General features: G+C 37.8%; 1 protein-coding gene across 1 annotated transcript in view; it reads right to left on the minus strand.

Moving 5' to 3' along the window:
- The window catches only part of mtgo (miles to go), a 117,462-nt gene extending 95,296 nt beyond the window's left edge, over positions 1 to 22,166 (minus strand). Inside the window, exon 1 of the mRNA XM_068295666.1 lies at positions 20,331 to 22,166. Within this exon, the coding sequence (XP_068151767.1) occupies positions 20,331 to 22,134 (1,804 nt within the window). The 5' untranslated portion in view covers positions 22,135 to 22,166. The remainder of the gene's footprint in view (positions 1 to 20,330) is intronic.
- Between the last annotated feature and the right edge of the window lie 21 nt (positions 22,167 to 22,187).

Consider the following 22,187-nt stretch of genomic DNA (forward strand, 5'->3'; position numbering starts at 1 on the left):
GCTATAGGCAAAAGTTATTGGTTTCCAAGTCTTAAGGATAAAGCAACGAGACATATAGAAAATTGTCTCAGATGCATAGCATTCTCACCTAAATGCGGCAAAGGCGATGGATTTCTTAACAGTATACCGAAAGGCGATAAGCCTTTCGAGTTAATCCATATCGATCACTATGGACCAATAGAAGCCGGAAGGTCAAAAAAACACATACTTGCAGTAGTAGACGGTTTCACGAAATTCGTTAGGCTATATACAACAAAAACCACAAAAACAAAAGAAGCAATAGATGCTTTAAAAGCGTATTTTAGAAGTTATAGCAGGCCGAAATGCATAATATCCGACAGAGGAAGTTGTTTTACTTCGTCTGAATTCGAATCCTTTTTGGGTGAACAAAAAGTGCAGCACGTTAAAATAGCAACGGGTTCCCCTCAGGCCAATGGGCAAGTAGAAAGAATAAACAGGAGTCTAGGACCTATGCTGGCAAAGTTGACAGATCCAGATAAGGGGAATTACTGGGATACGGTTGTCGAAAACGTAGAGTATGCGTTAAATAATACAATTCACAGAAGTATAAAACAGTACCCCAGTATAATGCTATTTGGCATAGAACAAAAAGGAGTAGTCACAGACGAACTGAAAGAAGAGATTAAAGAGTTAAGAAATACAGAAAATCAAATAAACCTTGAAATGATAAGAAAGAATGCAGCGTTAAACCAGCAAAAATCACAAGCATATAATGAAAGGTATTACAATAGTAAAAGAACAGTGCAAAAAGAATATAAAAAAGGGGATTATGTCATGGTTAAAAATTTCGACAGTACAACGGGAGTGTCTCGAAAATTAATACCAAAAAACAAAGGACCATATGTAGTAGATAAAGTCCTGAAAAACAACAGATTTTTACTGAAAGATGTTGAGGGATTTCAACTCTCCCGTAACCCTTATCAAGGAGTATGGTGTGGCCAAAATATTAATCCCTGGTTAAGAACTTGAAATAGTTGACTTTAATGTAATCATAAACTTTTGTTTTAATAATTGATTTAAGATGTAAAGGAAAAATGTATGTAATAGTTTGTAAAATATAAACAACAACAAAAAAATGTATAGCTCGTAAGATATGAAAAAAAAAATGTATACCACCCAAGATCAGGAGATCTTATTTTGTCAGGACGGCCGAATTGTAGCAGGCTTGCTCACTTGAGACGATAGTACTCATTCTCTCAGAGAGAGAACATGCTCATCTCTAAATGAGAGCGAAGTACGAGAGAGCGTCGAGTTAGTCTGGGTTGAACGAGCTTGTGAATCGGTCGTGCTAATGAGAATAAAAATCCTGTAATAAACTTACGCTTATAATAAATATATACATATATATAAACAATTAAAGCGAATTAGCCTTTTACAATATGCCAAGGCTTAAGGCGGGTCTAGGAAATATCTAAAAAAAAAAAAAAAAAAAAGGAAAGTCCGAAACTTTGTTTCTTCTCACAATCAGTTGATTTGACTTCATGTCTCAAAAGCAAAACGAAAACGTTGGCCTGATCCTAAGATATATTTTTAAAATCTATCGGATCGGACATAGATTAAAGTGCTTCTTTTGTTATTCAGAGTCTTTTTACGATAGTATCAAGCTACATATATACAAAGTCGCAAAAGCCATTTAAATGTGTTATAAATTATGCTAAATATGCACAGAGAACTGTGTCGGAAGAAAAATTTTAGCATCTCGGTGGTAAAAAATAATAAACACTCGAGCATTTTGTAAGAGGTTCAAGGCCAATGTAATGGCGGCGCCATTGTCGTGACAGCAGCCCTCTTGGCCAGACCTGACCTCAGCAACTAAAAACACAACCACACCCACACTTCGACACGGACGCACTCACACACCCACGCACACTTACTCACATTTCGTTCACACTAAATCTGAGGTCAGAGTCATCATCACACCTAAAAGCGCACATCACCCACACCGTGACCATGTCAGAAAGCTCCTATCCGCCTAAATCGCCCCATCTACCTCATTTATCATAAATAAATAATAACATCTAGCCATCTCCCTCTGTCACAGTCTTCTCACTCGCACAAAGTAGCGCCGTTCCGCTCTTTTTTGCCTTGATGTCTGGTCTCACTCCATGAACTCTGTTTGAAGGCAACTTCATTAGCTTGCCCGTGCCGTACTGGCCTCTGGCTTAATTTTTGGCCTGCATTTTGGATCACATTACCCATCCCGTGGTCTCAAATCCGGGCACCGTGGCTTTTATATCTTTGTTTGCTCTGTATGCTTTAAATTATAAAGTGTTAACGAGACTTTAATAAACCGCTAATTTGCTGGGTAATCTGAACCCAGTCAAAGGTCCCAGCATGTGTGCATGTGTTTATGTGTTTGTTAGTGGGTTAACGAACTTTATCCAACCATAAATCGCCTAAAAGCAGGCAAAAACAACACACTACCGTGCTTCCTTCTCCTTTCTCCCTCTCTCTCTCTCTCTCTCGTTTCCTGTCTCCTCATTATCCTTTCGTAATTATCCATTGCAATTACATTGCATGTTGCTTAATTAATAACAGTATTTATATAAATGACTTTAATTTATTTGCATAATTTTATTGCCCTTTAATTTCCCTAATGATTTACAAAATAAATTTATACATGATGTTGACAGTTTGCCGAACACACTTTTTGTTGTACCCATAATAAAATTCTACAAAATTTGCACAAAGATATTATTTAAATACTCTATTTGTAACATAAAATTTAATCATCAGAACAAACAAAAGCTAGTAACTTCAGTGAAATGATATCTTCTTATCCTTTCTTTGACGATCACTTTAAGAACAAACCAATTAGATATGATGATTATTAATTATTATTATTATTGGTCAATTTCCTGGACTTACTGTCACTCTTAAGTTAAGAAATTAAGTTTTTAAGTCTATTTGATGAATATTAACAGGATTTTCAAAAGTCATTCATGCACAGAGTCATTAGCAATTAAATTCAATTCTCAACTTGATTTTCAATTGAATTTCATTAATTGAATATAATGGTTTATTTCGGTAACGTTGTCCTTCCTTTCAGTTGTTTATGCTAATTTGTACAAATTTTGTCAATTGCTAGGCAAATGCGAATCAAAATCTATTTGCGTCACACAACAGTTGAGACAAACAAACTGACAAGCAAAAGCAAATAAATAACATTTTGCTTTAACAACAAGCAAATCGCATGCCACCTGCCCCAATACAGGATCAAATGTACTTTAATTCGGATGGCAGAGCCGAGGAAAACCAAAAAACCGAAACCGAAAAACAAAAAGCTAACAAATTTCAAACGAATTTCGTTACGTGTCAACGGCAAACGGCAACGGTAGCGGCAACAACTGGTGGGAGTCCTTCCCCCGGATGTGGCTTAACTTCCTTTTATCGTATTTTAAAGATGGGTAGTGTGAAAAATTGTGATGAAATTTGTGTGTCACAGCGATGAGAGGCTAATCAAATAGTTGAACAGATTGCATTTTAACGCTTCATTAGTTTTGACGCAAGTTGGTTACGTGAAGCCATTCCGCAAGGACAAAACTACTGGTTAGTTGAAGGGTCCTTGCACACACCCAGACATACACACATACTTGGGAGAAAATTGAAATAAATGCGCACTTTCAAAGTCATTTGCAGGCAAATAGTCACAGCGGGATATAGCCAAACTTATCCAGCGGGTAAAAGCGTTGTATTTTTCTTAATTATACCCTTGCAAAAAGGGTATATTAATTTTGGTCAGAAGTGTGCAACGCATAGAACGAAGCATCTCCGACCATACAAAGTATATATATTCTTGATCAGCACGACGAGACGAGTTCAACTAGCCATGTCCGTCCGTCCGTCCGTCCGTCCGTCCGTCCGTCCGTCCGTCCGTCCGTCTGGATCAACGCAAACTCCTCCTAGACCGTAAGAGCTACAGAGCTGAAATTTTGCACGTAGGCTTGTATATACTGCAGGCGTTGTATATCTCGGATTCAGCTGGATCGGACCACTATATCATATAGCTCCCATACAAACCCCAAAGTCACGAACAGTGACTTTTCTCAATAACTTCGTTATTTTCTATGCTATTATCGTGAAACTTAATATTAGAGAGTTTACTACGCCTATAAGCGACTATGCCAAATTTGATCAAGATCGGGTGACTATATCATATAGCTCCCATACAAACGGCCAAGTCACAAACAGTGACTTTCTCAATAACTTCGTTATTTTCTGAGCTATTGTCGTGAAACTTAATATTAGAGAGTTTACTACGCCTATAAGCGACTATGCCAAATTTGATCAAGATCGGGTGACTATATCATATAGCTCCCATACAAACGGCCAAGTCACAAACAGTGACTTTCTCAATAACTTCGTTATTTTCTGAGCTATTGTCGTGAAACTTAATATTAGAGAGTTTACTACGCCTATAAGCGACTATGCCAAATTTGATCAAGATCGGGTGACTATATAATATAGCTCCCATACAAACGGCCAAGTCACGAACAGTGACTTTCTCAATACCTTCGTTATTTTCTGAGCTATTGTCGTGAAACTTAATATTAGAGAGTTTACTACGCCTATAAGCGACTATGCCAAATTTGATCAAGATCGGGTGACTATATAATATAGCTCCCATAGGAACGATTGGTCGAAAACAGTGACTTTTGTAAATAACTTCGTTACTATTAACGCGATTGCTTTTAAATTAAACATTTCTTAATTTAATATATATGTTAATGACTGTGACGAATTTGATAAAGATCGGGTGACTATATCATATAGCTCCCATAGGAACGATCGGTGGAAAACAGTGACTTTGATCAATATCTTCGTTATTTCCTATGATTGTAGGCTTTTCTTTCTCAAGCTTAAGCCTTTTTAGATAAAACGTTCTTCCACATTGATGGCTAATAGGTAAGGAAAGAGTTACCAAAAAGTTGCAAGGGTATACAAACTTTGACGCGGTCGAAGTTAGCCCCGGCCCTCTGGTTTTTTTTTTTCCTTTTGTGTTTTCCTCTATGTATAATTTTTTTCTCTTGTAGCTGAGCGGATTTTCCGCACTGTTATTCTTGCCTTGAGGTCTTCCCACTTTCCTGGCTTGCCCCGTACTCCCCACCGCTCGCCGGGTTTCCCATGCAGCAATTGTTGCTTCTTGCCTTCCCTTTAAGTTCATTCGTGACATTTATTTGCGGTTTTTCAAGTAAGTGCAAAAGAGCCAAAGACGCAAGAGACTTTTTCTTTACTTCTTCTGTACTTCTTTTATATATACATACATACATATATAATTGTACTTTTTGTTGTCTTTTTCGGATATTTAATTTTTTTTGTTCAAGTACGTGCAACTTGTTAAGGGGTTTCCCCGTTCCTTCATCACCTCTTGCTTCAAGTCTTTTTGCTAGTTTCGCGGCACCTTTCGCTTTTTGGCTTTTAGTTTGGGCGGTTCAATGCACGCTTGCAATTTTCCTTCTTTTTTTCCAAATATATATGTATCCGTTTAGTAATTTTTTCTCTTCTTTTTTTGAAAGTAAAACTTATAACGAACAATGAATTGGCAAATTTTTTTTCTTATTTAATAACCTAAGCAAACGGTTACCCTTTAATCATAAAGTAAAGGGTTTTCCTAAAGTCAGAAGAAGGAGAAAAATAAAATGCATTTCTAAATGGGATACTTAATTAGATCTACATAATCTTAAAATCTTTAAATGAATTTCAATTCTAACATAAAACATATTACAGAGCAAATCAACGTCGACTCCTTGGCACATATTTTAGGGGATTTTTTCTCTTTTCCATATTCGATGATGGATGGCTGGCAGGTTTTTAGGACTTTGCAATTTTCATCGAAACTGAATTGCAATTTTATATAATCTTTAGGGAGAAGTGCAAGTGCTTTTACTTTGAACTTATTTGCAGTCACTTGAGACTATCATTACAGGAGATTATTGTTTGAGCAAGGTGAAGATAGATAGGAAAGGCGGGTGCTAAATCAGTTACTGCAAAGTATTTAAATTGATTTGTATATATCTTCGAATTCGTCATTATATATAGGCAATCGATGAAAAAAACATTACTAAAACAATGGCTAAATTTATATAAGCATAATGAAGGGGAAAATCTAAGTTACTCAATAATAAATTTATACGCTTGATCTGCTTTCTCTGTAATACTTAAACAAATCGTTGGTATTTTTACCGTCTAATTGTTTCTTAGTCAAAGAAATTTAAGTCAACTTATCTACTTTCTTCTTCACTTCAGATGATATCTTTACCTTCGTTACCTTTTTTTTTGGTATTTTTTTACAAAGCTCAAAAGTGTTTTTCCCTGCTGTATTCCAGTTTCCAGTTTTTCTTTTCTGCATAGTCTATCTCGCACCATACAGTTCTTTTCTTTATTATCTTCTATTTATTCAATCACCCACACATACGCATACTCAATATATCATGCCTCTATTTAATCTCCTATCATCCATACGATATTCGAAATACTCAATTTTGTACGATTTTCCCCCAGAGCCCTTTAGCCACTCAGGCAAAAGAGAGGCAATGGGTTTTTCTTGTTGCAGCAACAACAACAAAGTTAAAAGAAAAGCACTCAATTACATTTTGAGTTTTTCCTATCCCAGGTAGGCCCAAAAGTATCAATCTATTATTTTGGTCACTTGGGATGGGGTGTGTAGGTGGAAAAAGAAAACGAAGAGGCAAAAAAACTAACCACAAAATGAATGGTATACACAGGCTTTTCCCCTTGCTTGTGTGCAAACACTCAAATTGTCCAAGTTTCAATCTGCTTTAGTAAATATGTACCTAAATGCATACCCCACCCCACCCCACTCGAATCTCCTTTACACAAATTCCCTTTCTACAGTTTTCTAAGGTGAACTCAACTCAATTACACTTTCAATTGCAATTTTAAACATTTTTTCCTATTCATTTGCATTCATTCAATTCGCCGAAAGTCAAAAAAGAAAAATAAAAAAAGTCATGGCATAAAAAAGCACAAGCAGACACACAAGATAGGCCCAGAACTCTGGAACTCGTCGACTCCATTGAAGCAGAAGGCAAAGCTGATAAAGCATTTGAATTTTTCACAGTTGATTTAGCCAAATGGGAAAGGTGGAGGACAGGTGGAATACTTTTCCACCTGTTGACTAAGCCTATACACAAAATGGAAAAACGAGAGGAGAAAAATGAAAAGGTAAGCGTAAGCGAAGCCAATGAGGCAGACAACAAAGCGGTAGTCGGCGATAAAGCCTCGCCATGTTTGTCGCCCGCTCTTCGTTCCCGGCCTTGGTAAATGAAGCATACGCCGTGAGTGACGATGCCAAGTTTCCTCTTTGAGATAAATTTAATGTCAAATGTAATTAAGGACTAAAACAAGTAAAACAAAAAACGCACAAAAATGAGTTAAATAAAAAATGTTAACTTTAAATTTTTAATTAAAGCTGCACTTAGGCGTCGGGGTCACCACTTTATAATCAACTGTCGTCGGATTCGCGCAACAGAAAGAAAATTTAATCCCCGCGACGTTTCAAGTCCCCTGGGGCGGGGCTAAATGGAGCAACAACGCCGACGCCGACGCCATCCTCATCGTCATCGTCGTCGTCGTCGTCGTCGTCGTTGGCGTAGTTGTAGTCGTCGCGCAGTTTGAAAAATTGATTGCATAATGCGACGCAACAACTGAAGTTGATGAGTAGCGACAGCAGCAGCAACAACAATCCAAAGGGACAAAATGTTAAAGGCGGGTTGGATATTGTTGGAGGAGGCAGGTTATGGAGGAGCCAACTTGTAGCAAGAGCTAGACACAACCCGTTAGATGAACCGACAACCAGGCCATGGCTGACTGTTATTGTATTGTACTTGTATTTGGTTACATCAAGGTTTTTACGTTAGGAAAACTTACGAAGTCAACAGAAAATATTAACAAAGTAACTAGCAAATTGATGTTGACTATGTACATAAGTTTTTTAAAATTCTTAGCCATACTTTGAATGATGAAGCAACCCCTTCGGAACCCAAAAAGTGTACATATTCTTGATCAGCATCAATATCCGAGTTTATTCATACATTTGAAAATAAGATAAGCGCCGATAATATTTATTGTGAGTTTCTGAATTTCGTATAAACTAAGTACTCACAATTTTGTGCGTATATCAACTCCTCATCATTGTCAAATGTCTCTCACTAGTTAAAAAAAAAAAAAGAGGAAAAAAGTGAAATAAAAGCGGCAACATTGCATTGCCACCTCATCAGCAGCAGCGGCAGCAGCAGCAACAGCCTCATCTTCTGTCATGTTCGCGCAGCCGTGGCCGCGGTTAAAGTTGCACTCGTTGCTGATGTTGGTGTTGTTGTTGCTGCTGCTGTTAGCGACAGCAAAAGTATCCAGCATCACCGTCAACATGACAGACTGTTGTTGCAACAACTGCAACATGGCATGGCAAGTGGTAGTCATAATAACAAAGCCGTCAACACCACCAAGCGCCAGTTGCAGTCTCAGTTCCCTCTCGACTTTGTATTCTTCTGCTTACACTACTTCATGTTGTTGCCGCTGGTGTTGTTAATGGTTGTTGTTGTTGTCTGTTGCTGATTCGCATTGTGGGCCCTTGCGAAAAATTGCAACAATCTGCTGCAAATTGCTAGGTTTGCCCCACTGAGGAATGAGCAAGTGATTGAATGAATGTCTGAGACTTTGACGCAGTGAGCGGAAAATAGGCTCACGGTTAAATTGATAGAAGAACCTCGTGTTGGCCAATAATGAAATGCAATCTATTTACATTTACAATGAGAACAAGATAATATAATAATTGGATATTATTACAGTGAAACACACATAAAAATTCCGAAGAATTATATTAAAATTTTTACATTTAAAACCTGAATTTGGAATTTCAAACTATATAACATGGTCAGACTTAACTGCCATTTTGGTTAAGAACAGTTTAAAATTCACTTCTATAGATTTCACATCTAAATCTATGATTACAAATTTCTAATATTTAGTTAAACTTTAACTTTAGTCATTCTCGACATAGAGCAATCCTTAATAACTGAGTTAAGAAACTTTTTGGCTACTCCTTATTTGGCCAACTTAGTCAAACGCAAACAACAGACGATGAATACGAGTAAATAATTTTAACCAAAAATGTTAATACATTAAATACCGATTAAGCGAGCTTATTAAATATTTAAAGTAGTGATGATCGAAAAATAACAAGAACCACGGCCAACAATTGCAATATGGTAATAACAAAAGGCTGGTTCGATATAACAACTGTTGCTCCAATGCCAGGAGCAACACGCACAATGGCAGCAGCAACAGTGACAGCAACAACAATTACGTAAACAAAACCAATTACCGCAAAATAATACTCTGTGGTTTGTTCTCCTCACCTCCTGCACACACACACCCCAATCATCCTGTGTGTGTCTGTGTGTCGACCTTAACCACCTCGAATGCGAACAATACCAAATTTGCCGGCTATTATGTCAAAATTAAAGCCATTCAATGCTATTGTCGTTCCTATGCTCATGATTGTATGTGTGTGTGTGTGTGTATGTTATTTTAATCATGGCAACAATGCCAAACCAGGCCAAAATGGGCGTGTCTATGGCAATAAACTGTCAATTTTCAATTATGCTTTTGCTCACTGACATGAATATTGTAGCACAAAAGTTCATATGACAAGCCGACAAGCAGAAAGACAGATGACATTGCCACACACTCAGAATAGAACAGAATTGAACTGTACACGAAATGAAATACGTTGAGTTGATCTTGGTCTTTGTCCCATTGTCCCAGAAAATGCAATCGACTTTGACCTGGATTTGTCAAAGTCCATCTTCTGGCACTCAATAAACGAGAAAACTCATCCTTCCAGTCATAACTGAATGCGGATTGCGACCACGATTATCATATAATAATAATCATCAGACCACATAATCCCGAGTGAAGCCTTATTTCGAGGGTAGTTCCCTAAAGTATGCTATAAAATACACATATTATTATATTTTATTCTTTTAATTCTTGAATATAATTTACAAAAAGAACATTATTAAGTCAACTTTTATAAAAATTATAATGCTGAGTACCTGAAATTATATATTTTATGGATCGATCAGACTAAAGCCCCCTTGAAAATGCTATAATCGATGACTAGAGGCAATAAAGTATACAATATCGCACCTTTGAGAGGGAGCCCACATTGATGGCCTCTGTGGCCAAACTTCTCATAGCTGTCAATCAACCCTCGTTATATGGGCGTTCAGCTCTGTCCATGACATTCATTAGCTTCGAATGGGCAAAAGTGTTTTATGCTGTCGAACAGAGCAGACATCTCTATGAGTCTCAGACAAATGGTGCAAAACTCAGACCCAAGTTCAGCCCAAGCCCATCCATCGTCCATAAGCAAAACCCAATCCTCAACCAGAATCTCTGTGTGTCTTTTCTCCCCTCATTGGGGTTTATTGTTCGTGTTTATGTCGTCGGCATTGTTATCCATGTCATGCTTTATGCTATGTTTACAAGGCGATTGTGTCAGCTCCAAACCATCCCGAAACCTCCCGAAGTCCTCCCCTTTGAATTCACAAAACCTCTTCAAGTGCAACACTTGCGGCCATCTTGAAAACGTATTGAAATATCATCATCATCATCATCATTATTTGTGGAGTGGACCATTGTGTTGTCCATCCTCATCCTGGTGTCATGTGTATGTAATTGCTACGAAAATCCAAAAATTTGTTATTTGTATGCCCAAAAGGATTGCGTTTCCATGTTTCCTTTTTCATCTCTCTGTCCCTCTATCTCACTCTCTCCACTATACAAAATATGCTTTGACTTACAGCAAAGCAAAACTTTTCCAGGTACATATTTTGTAAAGACGAAGACTAAAACTCATTCAAGTGGAAGGAGTAATTCGCCTAGAACGTTTCTGGTTTTTTGGGTTTTTTTTGTCCGAATTTTTGAGTCAAGTGTTGCATTACAAATTGTTTTATCGACGACCGCCTGATGAGAAATTGAGCTTGGATGTAACCTGAATTTTGGTTTTTCTTTCGATTTTGGCAATTATTTCAATTCCGACAGAATGCTGATGATGGTTAAAAGCTCACCCAATGAAAGGTTACTGATGTTTAGTTGGAATTTCTATACCATGCACCCATAAAGTGAAATGGTATATGAAAGTCGCCAAAATGTATGTAATAGGCGGAAGGAAACTCTTCCGACACAATAAAATATATATTTTCTTGATCAGGATCAACAGCCGAGTCGATCTAGGCTCTCCATCCGTCTATCGAACAAGTAGAGCTACCAGATTTGGTTTGTAGACTCTTGTAGGATTTATGGAGTTTGGTTCTTAAAATTTTAAGTATTTGTTCACTTGGTGCATGGTATACCAAAGTCGGCGAGACGACTTACTTACTTCATCGGACTTTTGAGCTCACTTTGTCTGAGGTTTACTATGCAAAGAGATGAGATCAAGTATTTAAGGGTTTGGTATGCCAAATGTGCTTGGTAATTGAAATGTAAAATACTTTGCTGTGTTGACTAGCAATTTGTTAAGGGTATAAAGTGAATATACAAGAGCAGCTGCAATTAGTTTCCATCAATAAAGGGAAAACAAAGAGTTATCAAATGCGATTCAATTGTATTTCAATTTCATTTGAAATGTTTTGCAGAAACCACAGAGTAAACTTACTAGACACACACACATACATGGGTGCCTCATTTATTGTACAGCCACCTACATTAAGGTAACTGGTAATAATAACTTTAAAGGCACTTTGTCTTGGCATTTGGCTTACACTTATTCATCTTCTTTATCATCTTCATTTGTTATCTCTTTCTAAGCTTTGAACAAAAAATTTAAGCATTTTGCCTTTAATTTGCAACTTTCAAGTTGCTTTGTAATCATTGCATGTCGAAGGTTCCTCAACAACAAAAAAACTAACAAACTTATATAAATATTAGGGTGACTCACCAAAGAAAAGGGTACTCTTAGGGTACTCTCTTACTCTTTAACTTAGACGGAATTATATTTTTTACTCCAGCGTAATCCTTCTTAAGTGTTGAGGACATACCAAACTAATGCTTACTTGGCTTACTTACTCACCTTGCAATTACTCTCCATTAACAAAAATCAACTACCTCTTAAATACACGAAGTATTTATCCCTGAAAGAGCTTTACAATTGACCGACTCAAGCTTATATTTTCTCATAAGTAATGAATCCCAAAATGCGGAAAAAAACCTGTGGAAGAAGGTTTCCTGAGACACCCTAACAGAGACGCACTTATACATTCCCACCTTCTCACATTCACCAATATACATATAGAGAGCAAAAAAAGTTTGGCGCCAAGACGACATTTTAGTTGTTAGGAAAAAGTTTTCTTTGAGACCAGGCGAAGGGACCTGCTGCTTCTCCACTGGCTGGTCCTACTCCAGATCTGCCTAACTGTAACATATTTGCATAAATTTTCTTCATGTCCCCAGCGAAACGCGATGAATTCAAGTTGAAGCCCTGTCAAAGGCGGCATCGGGCGCTGGCCAACGAAACAAAAAAGGAAACCCGTCGGCCAAGCTAACTTGAAAACAGAACGAAGTCTGTATGCCCTTCCATGTTCGATTATTAAAATCACATAGGTTGCGGATAGTGGATCTTTGTACAGTCAAAGACGGCTAATTAGTAAATTTATCCAAACTCTACAGTTGCAGTTGAAATGGTCAAAACATTAGTAGATACGTATGTATATGGCTTTTCAGTTAAGATGATTGCAATTTGTATACCCTCAAAGGGTATAAAAAATGAAGAAATATAAGGAGGAGAAAATTTTCCTATCTAACAAGTTGGAAGTTTTCGGTCCCTCATTTTTGGTTGAGGAAGGTGGCAGAAAATTAGCAACTACCGAATGACAGAGAAGGAGAAGGAGAGAAAGGGAGGCGGAGATAGGGTATGGGAATAAGAGTGGAAGAGAGCTAGCAAATATGACAGCGTTTCCAGTCAAAGTTGAAATCATGAGAATTACTTGGCAAAAAGTTGAAAAATGTTCCTTTTCTTTTTTCTTTTCCTTTATTTTGGGCTTCTGTTTTTTCTTCTTTTTTTTTGGAGTGAGGGGTGCGAGATGAGCAAATTATTTGTCATTATGCATAGGCGCGAAAAATGTTTTCATTTTTCTTGATTTATTTCTCTGTTGTTTACCTGAGACGTTTGCTTATTTCTTTACTTTTGAGACCTAGAGTCATTTGTTGTAGAAATTGATTGATGACTTTTTGGTCAAAATTTAATTGAAATATTTGTATCCCATTGCTTTTGTAGATGGATTTTCCTGCGCAAGTATGAGAGACAGAAGGCAAAGCTATAGTACATTCTGACAAATGACAAATCCTTACAGAATTGAACAAATCAAAGTCAACTAATCTCTGTGAGAGAGCATTTCAAATTGCAATTAGCCACACAAAAAGCCAAAGCGATTAAGTCCCTAACTCTGTATCCATATCCATCTTTCTATCTCTATCTCTCTCCATTCTAGGTAATAAATGTGCGATTACTTTAGTCCTTTACTGCAACTACAATGGCAATAGAGATATATAGAGATAGGTTTATTGTGCTAAAAAGAGACAGTGAATGGGAATTGTCACATACAGGCAACGAAGGACAAAAGCTCAGCACTCGTTCCCCTAAGGCACATACAAACATTAAACAATTTGTTTCACATTTGCGGATCCTTCTTTGCACTACTTGCCTCACCTCCTCCTCTTCTTTTTACTCTCGTCTACCAGGACACGAAAACTTTTCACATGCATCTATCCACCTCCCCCTTGCCGCTTCTCAACCCGACGCTGGGTTACATGGTATAGCATTACAAAACGTTACACATGTGCAATCTGTCTGCTGCAAATTTGTTACGTTTTGCACGCCATTGCAAACATAAAAACTGCATTTTCCAACTTGGCACTTGTCAAGGAGCCCGAGACCTTTTCCGCAGACCTTGCATTTTCGCTTTTACACATGTATATACCTACATATATATATATAGTATGCAAATTGTCATTTAAGTCAAAACACGTGACCATTGTACCCAATTTGTTTTATATAATATTAAAGATACATTCACACGATTTGGCGTGCAAAGATTATATCACAATTTTGGTTCAACCTATAAAATGTTGTAGATTGGCTTTGTATAAAACCAAATTAAAGTGAGGTGGAAGCTCCTATGGCACTTGGAATGCGATTAGCCAAATCATAATAAACACCTTGGAACATCCGTAACGTGTAAGTCGACCATTTTGATCGTTTCAAAACTACGGAAATGAATCCAAAGTTTGGGAACCAAGTAAAAATTATTCCACAAGGATACTATAAATTTCGATTTTGATTTATTGTTACATTTGCTTTATTTTGAAACTTAAAAACTTGATTACAACACTATGAACGGCGTGTTTCGAATAATTTTTCCAATTCCAGACTCCGGTAGTTTGGGTGACGCGTAAATACTAATCATTAGCCCTGCTAGAAATGCGAATTGCAGTAGCGATCTTCTTGGTAGCCAGTACATTTTTATATTCAATTAGAAAAATGTAGAAAAATCTGCTTTTCGCTTTGGACAAATCACTTAAAATTTGCTTAATACCTCGGCAAATCGAATTAAATGTAGCAGAATAGTGTAACGATTGAAATGTCAGCCGTAACCGATGGAACCTTTCATTCGGTAGAATGAACCCCACATTAACTTTTCTTACATTTTGTTGAGATACTTTTCAACTACTTTCTGGACCCCTAGTCGGTTAAGTGCTCCTATTAAGTAGCTTTACAACACTGTCAAACAAGCGACAGGATACAATTGTCACCAGTTGAAAGGTGGCAACTTCACATTGCATCCAAAATTGAATACAAACAGAAACATGCCGTAAAATGGTCGAAAAGGTGAACTGAATTCGAATGCGAGTTAAAGTTCTATTCATCGTTTTTTCCACTTTATTTTTCGGTTCTCACTTTTTTTTTGTTTTTGTCTATCTGCTCTTCTGCCTTCTGTTGTCACCGTGTCAAACTGCCAACAGCTAAAAGTCGTTTGGCTAACTGAACTCACCCGAAACCAAAAAAAACAAAAAAAAAATAAAATAAAGGAAGCAGAAAAAAGTGCATCAAAAGTTGAGCATTTGAGCGTTTAAGCAACTCTGCCGAATTGAAAATCCAACAAAAGCCATAGCAACAACAACAGCACCAAGAGAAGCGGAAAAACTAGCCAAAATGAACAGAAGAACTGCAGAAGAGAAAAAACGCAACTGACGCAACTGTCAAATACATTATCGGAAGAGCATCTTTTGCCAAAGTTCCAAAGGTATAAAGGTAACAGACAGCCAGAAAATAAAATAGAAAGAACGACGCCAGAGGAGGAAAATCGGAAAAGCGAAGCAATTGAGTTCGAGTTTGGAGTTTGATCAAGTGTGTGAAAATATTTAAGAGCTCCTGTGAAAATATAGTAAATGATAAAATCGTTCATATATTATAAGTAATTTGTAAAACAATAAATCATTATGCGAGTTATTTTATACGAATTCCAACAATAGGAAAAATGGCAGATACAATGCCTTAAGGAAGAAACAAGATCAGCTGTTGAATATCCCTGGATTGCTCAGACTTTCTATCAATTGTCAACTAACTTACTGCTGCTCTTGACAATTATACAAAAAACAGAGAAGAGCCACAAAAAAGTTTTTTAACAAAATGCTAAAAGCCAAAACACACACAAGCAGATATAGAATCGGATGCAAGTGTCAACAATGACATGGTTCGGAAGCAACTTTCAATATTGATGGCAATCAGATTGTTAGAGCTGAACTTAATTTAAACGTAAGAAACCCCCAACTTTACCAGCCCCAACCACTTCCTTTGGTCATAACCATCTCGACGACTTTTTAGAATTAAAGGATGCCCAGTGTGGGTTAACAATTGGTTAACCATTGCAATAACTAACTTCGGATAGCTGAAACATAAGATATAACTAAAACATACGCCAGGACACCAACTCAAATGAAGACTCACGAGCAACAATTGAAAATGTTGTCGGCGAAAAAGTTTCTGTCTTTAGCTTGAAGCTCAAAGTTTCCGCAAAGCTGCCAAAAAGAAGTAACAGCAAGGAGTGCAGTTTAGTAGTAGTTGCTCCTTCTACTTTTACTTCTTCCACTTCCGGCGCCAGCCACCTACATTTACAGATTCCCCCAACTTTTAACCCTCCTGCAACTACATATTTTCTCCCATATGTTGCGGATCTTGCGGTTGCCTTAAACTTTGTTAAATGCCGCAACGGTGTATGCTTAACCCTTACCACAAAAAAAAAACAACCAAAAAACCAAGAATATAGAAAGCCAAAAAAAAAAAAAAGGAAAAAATGTAAAAAGGAAACTAAACTAGGGCCCGCTACTAGCACTAACTACGCTTTACGTTACGTCTATTGGGTGTTGTTCAACTTGAGAGTTTATAAGTACATTCCACGTTTCGGCATCCATGTGAGATGGCTGAAAAAGGACGTTTGTGTGTGTGTGTGTGTGTGTCTACTGGTAGCAGTTTATGTGTTACGTGTGGCGTATGGGTGATGGGGAATTGATTTAATTTGTGCAGGAAGTGAAACTATGATAAGACTTTGAGAAGGGTAAGTTATTATTACATGCACTGTGTATCCGGATGGGATGCCAGACGGCAGGGCGCATGCCTTCAGATATCAGAGTTTAAGTTGAAACACTTAAGCCGGATTGAAAGTTGAACTGAGCCAATAAGTATCAAGTAGCCAAAAAACTTTACAAATATGCCTTGAAAAAGAAATATACTTCTACTTCTTTCATTATAAACAAAATGTATATAGGGTTAATTAAAATCGATTTTGTCAATCTACATATTTATGTATATTTAAATTTGCTTTTTAATTTTTGCCACGACAATTTATGAAAATTGCTGTTTCGATAGAACTAAATTGTTTAGACTCTGCAAACTAACTAACTTCCAAAACAAAAACCAAAACTTTACTTGATTCTAAGACAAACTGCAATCAGAATTTGATTGCTAATTCTAACCCTATTAATATCTCCAAAATGGGATTAAACCTAACATTCACAATCAAATAAAGTGTGCATTAACTTTGAGAGAATCGAATAAGAATATTAAATCACTTACCCTGGAACTTTGTGGAACTGGATCTGGTTCAAATTGTTAATACAAGACTTAATAGTCTTCAAATGATTAACAATGGGAATTTTGGGAATTTTGTAATCTCATTGGATTCCAAATTTTTAAAGACTATAATTTAGAACTGCTCTCATCTCTTTGATTCAATTCCTTTCAAACATATCTACATTCATACCATGACTAATGCTCGAACTCGATGCATTACATGAATGTTGCTAATGCACAAATTGGGAAGAGGGATAACTTGAATGGTCAAAGGGGACGGGTGTATTGGTAGCACTATTGTCGCAATATGACGCATACGCGCATTTTATGGCCAAAAACCAAAAAAACCATGCATGATAAAAACCCAGCAGAATTCTTCCGTCTCTGGTGGAGATAAGTATGACTTCATTATGAGCTCATGCCCGTAAAGTGCAGGCCTTAAAAAGCCACCAAACCCATTCCCAGTTCCAGTCCAGCATAAGCCAAACATTAATAATAAACAACTTACAAGCCATAAACCAATGGGAGGCCGACAACAACCAGCAAATAAATTACAACTTGGAAAAACAAAAAAAAAAATACCATATACATACATATATAAAACAAAATAGTGCAAAAGAAAAGCGACACAAACGCATTTTCTGTGCAGGGTAAAAAAAAAAAAAAAAAAGGGAACACGTAATAACAAACGGAGCACAGTGAGTGTCAAAAATATGACAACAGGCGGGCTAGTTGTGGTGCCACGGCGAAAATTGATACTGGACAATTGCCCGAATGGCAAATGGCGACAACTGACTGAGTCGGTCGTAAAGGACAACTGGCTGACTGGACAGGGGCATGATGCATGCCACATGCTACGCACTTCACACACAACCGAGACAGAGGCTCGTTGTGTCGTGCGCGTGTATGAAGGGAAGAGTTAACGAGTTAAAGGCCCAAAAAAGCCTACAAGCCAATGCAGTTCCACAAAATGTTTTCCATGCATTCTCGTGATACAATTTAGTGTTAATGTGGTTAATTTGGTTCTTTAGTTCTTTGGATTTAGTTTAAAAAAAAACCGGAATGGTGTTTGCCTCGTTTCACAAAACCTTTTTCTGGAATAACCCAAGTAAACACTAAAAAATCAAATAAAATGGCTACGGAAAAAGCCAAGTAAAAAGGCACATAAAATAGTAGCGAGCGACACACATTGCAACCAAAAAGGCGAGAAGAGCCAAATAGAGATCAAACAATTTTTTGGCAAAAAGCCTGAACCGAAAACAAAAAAAAAAAAAAAAAAAAAGGCTTACAAAAAAATAAAAAATGGCCGAAATGGAAATGGGAAAAAATGTTAAAAACTGTAAAAATTTGTATGTATGTATGTATATATACATACATATATGGGGATGGGTGAAAATTTGCCGAAAGAAAAGAGCGAGAGAAAAATTCGGCGCAACAAAGGGAAATGGACACCATTGTTTATGGGCAACAGTGCGACGGGTTGAAGATGGGTAAGGGAAGATTCAGAGAGATGACAAAAGAGAGAGAGGTAGAGAGAGAGAGAGAGAGAGACAAACAACATCAATAGAGTCCATAAGACCACAGCGTGTGGCATCGGCAGCAAAAAGGCAACTCTCAGCCAATGGTTTAGCAATGGAAATGGAAATGGGGTATCATCTGCATACAGACACAGCTGGATATGGTCAAGTTGGCGCAAGAAAATTGCCATGAGAATGTCGCCAACTGTGTGAGGCAAGTGCGGCTCTGAGCAATATGCCCTTGCAATTGATACGTTGCGAGAGCCAAGGAGCTGAGGTTGAAGAGGAGTCAGCCTCTGTGTGGATTGAGCCGAAGGTGTCATACAGGTAAATGAAATGCCTGTGGGGCAAAGTCAACAGAAAGCAGAGACAAGCAAAGCAAAAGCAATCACAGTTTAGAATCCAAAATTGCTACCATGCCGAAAACCGATTAAAAATTTGATCTTGTAGTCTTAATCGGGATGGAACAATTCTCCTCTGCTCTCATCTCTTTGAATATTTTGTTCGTATTTGTTCATTTTACCCAATGGAAGCATTTCATTAGCTTGGCTTCAGCCAAGGGATTAATCAGATAGGTAAAGTCAATCACAATCCCTTGCACCTTTTGCTTAAATTAATTTTCTAGGCGTTGGAAAGAGAAGGAAACTATGTAAATCTTTCCATCTCACTTGCACAAACACACACTCACCCATCGGGCATACTTCTCCACAATCCTCCTTGATGCATTTGATGATTGTTTGAGCTTGAGGCTAAGGTAAAAGCCATGGAGTAAGTTCTTGTGCTGTTTGGACTAGGGTTTTGTTTGACAAATAATCTGCTGTTTGGTTAAGCAATAAGTAGTAGGTTGGGCTTGGTTGACATACCAGCTAACCAGCCAGTCAACCAACCAGGCAACCAAACAGGGCAGAAGGCACAGAAAGCCATCTGGCAGTCAGTTTGGTATATATATTTAACTATGTTGCCGAATGAAGGAGAAAATTGAATTCTAAATATACTTTCGTTGCTCTAAGGTCAGTTTCTCTTAATCTAGAAGGTCTTTTAGTTACTTCATTAAGACCTAAGTAAACTAAAGTTGCCAACGTTTGGCGTTCATACATTCACATATAAAAAATATACACATGTGTATGACGTAGGTATCTTGAATATTATCGTTGGCAAAAAAAATTTAGTGGCAAAATCGAACTCACACATATGAGTTCAGTTTAAATCTTAAACATCTTATAAACCTTTAAAATTTGTTCTGCCCGTTTTAGCTTTTTTGAGTCCATTTTTGAGCAAAGTACTGCTAAAAGAGGAGAGACTATATCTAATAGTCAACCGATCTTAAGGCAAGGACTCAAAATAATTCTTATGCCAGTTGGACATATTAGAAAAGTTATTGGCTTACATAATATAAAGTTTTGCCTGATATTTTATGTGACTAATTCAAATCTCTTGCTTGGTTATGCCTGCTGCTTTCCACATTTAAGCACATATGTGTGTATCTATGTGTATGTATGTGTGCATATATAGGATATATGTACATATGCAATAGTAGACCCAACTCTCTGAGTTAATATGTGTACCTATATATACATATAGCCTTGGGCAAAGGGACAGCAGAAAAATTTTAGTCCAACAAATGTCATAAAACGGCCACTCACCTCGATAAACTTTATTGCGCTTGCCAGCGGCAACGATTTGTTGCTGCTGTTGTTGTTGCTGCTGCTGCTGCTGTTGCTGCTGCTGGTGGACTGCGTCCAGTTGCAGCAATAAACGAGGCTGCTGTGTTGTCACTGCTGACTGTTGCTGTTGTTGTTGCTGTTGTGTTTGCTGATGATGAAGTTGCTGCTGGAGATGATGATGCTGCTGCTGCTGTGGCTGTGGTTGTTGCTGCTGCTGCTGCTGGTGTTGATGTTGATGGTGAGAGTGATGATGATGGTGCGAAATGGCGCCAGTTGGATTGGTCACTGCTGGTGGTCCATGTGCTGGGCAGAAGCTACGAAACTCACCATTGATGTCTATGTAAATTGGCGCCTCTACAAGTGGCCAGGCGGCGCCAGTTGCTGCCGCTCCTGCTGTTGCAGAGGGAGTTGCTGCTGTGACAGTAGCACCAGCAGCAGCGGCAGCACCCGATAAGGTAATCAATTGCACTGGCAGCAATTGAGTTCCATTTCCAGAACTTGAGGGTAAATGAATGTGCGGTAGACCAGCATGTTGAGCACAATGTTGCTGATGTTGTTGTTGTTGTTGTTGTTGCTGCTGTTGCTTGGGGGACAACTGTTGCTGTTGCTGCTGCTGCTGTGTGGGTGCCGTTAAGGTGGCCATCTGTTGTTGATAATAAAATGTTGCCTGCTCATACGTAGCATAACTACTAAGAGCTGTTGCTCCTGTTGTCGGCTGTATCATGATGTTGTTAGTGTTAGTGTTGTTATTGATGGTGGCATTGTTGTTACAACTATTCTGCATTTTCGCTTTCAAGGCAGCTGGCTGAAATGGTGGTGCCAATGGGGTTAGATTTGATTTGAAAGCTTTGATTAAGGTGCTACTAGTATTTGATGTTGTAGCTGCTGCTGCAATGCCATTTAACGATGATGCCGCCTTTAAGTATGATGCTGCCACTGCTGGTTTTTGAGTTATCTGGACTTTACGTCCTGACTTTGTTCTTTGATCATGGCTACCACGTCCGCGATTATTGTTATTATTATCCACTATGTGAGGTGTTGCTGCTGCTGCTGGTGCCAAAGATGTTGATGTTGTCACTGATTCAGGCATTGGAGCTGGTATTGAATCGGTTGTTGTTTCTACACTTTCTGCTGTTGCTGTTGCCTGTTCATCCTTGAATAAAATATTGACATCGGCTGACGAACTTGCATTATCTGGAGTCTCTTCTTCCTCTTCGTCATTATCATTATCCTCATCACTTTCGATAACATGCTCGATAATACGCAGATTATCGTAGTCTATAATGCGAGCATAGCCCATTTCTAAAGCCAAGCCTGTAATTCTAGCCACATCATCATAAATTTCGTCATCAGCATCATCTTCTTCCCGCCTGATATTCTCTTCTGACTTTTCAGCTTCCTCATTCTTTTCAGCAATGTCTTCGTCCTCATTTGAGACTAAGTCTTCTTGTTTATTATCGTTATTTATATTGTTTCGTATACCATTTGTTTCCACATTTTGTTCCAGGTTTTCAAAATGTATCTGCTTCTGCTCACGATCTTCTTCTTCATCATTATCATGCTCCTTATCCATTTCGTTATCTTCCTCCACAATTTGTTCTAGTTTTGATTTATGTTGAATAGTCAATTCCAATTCTTCATCCTCTTCATCGTCATCATCATCATCTTCGGTTTGAGTGCTGTTGTCGATAAATATTGCCGATGTTGTGTTGAAATAATCGCAATCATCACACAACATGGGATTCAATTTGGATGTGGGACTGCCTACAGTTAAAGCAGCCATTTTTCTAATGACTTCTTCTTTAAGTTTGTTTCGCAAAAATTGTTCTAAGCTTG

This window comes from Drosophila tropicalis, unplaced genomic scaffold (assembly GCF_018151085.1).
Source record: "Drosophila tropicalis isolate 14030-0801.00 unplaced genomic scaffold, ASM1815108v1 contig_845, whole genome shotgun sequence".
NCBI lineage: Eukaryota > Metazoa > Arthropoda > Insecta > Diptera > Drosophilidae > Drosophila > Drosophila tropicalis.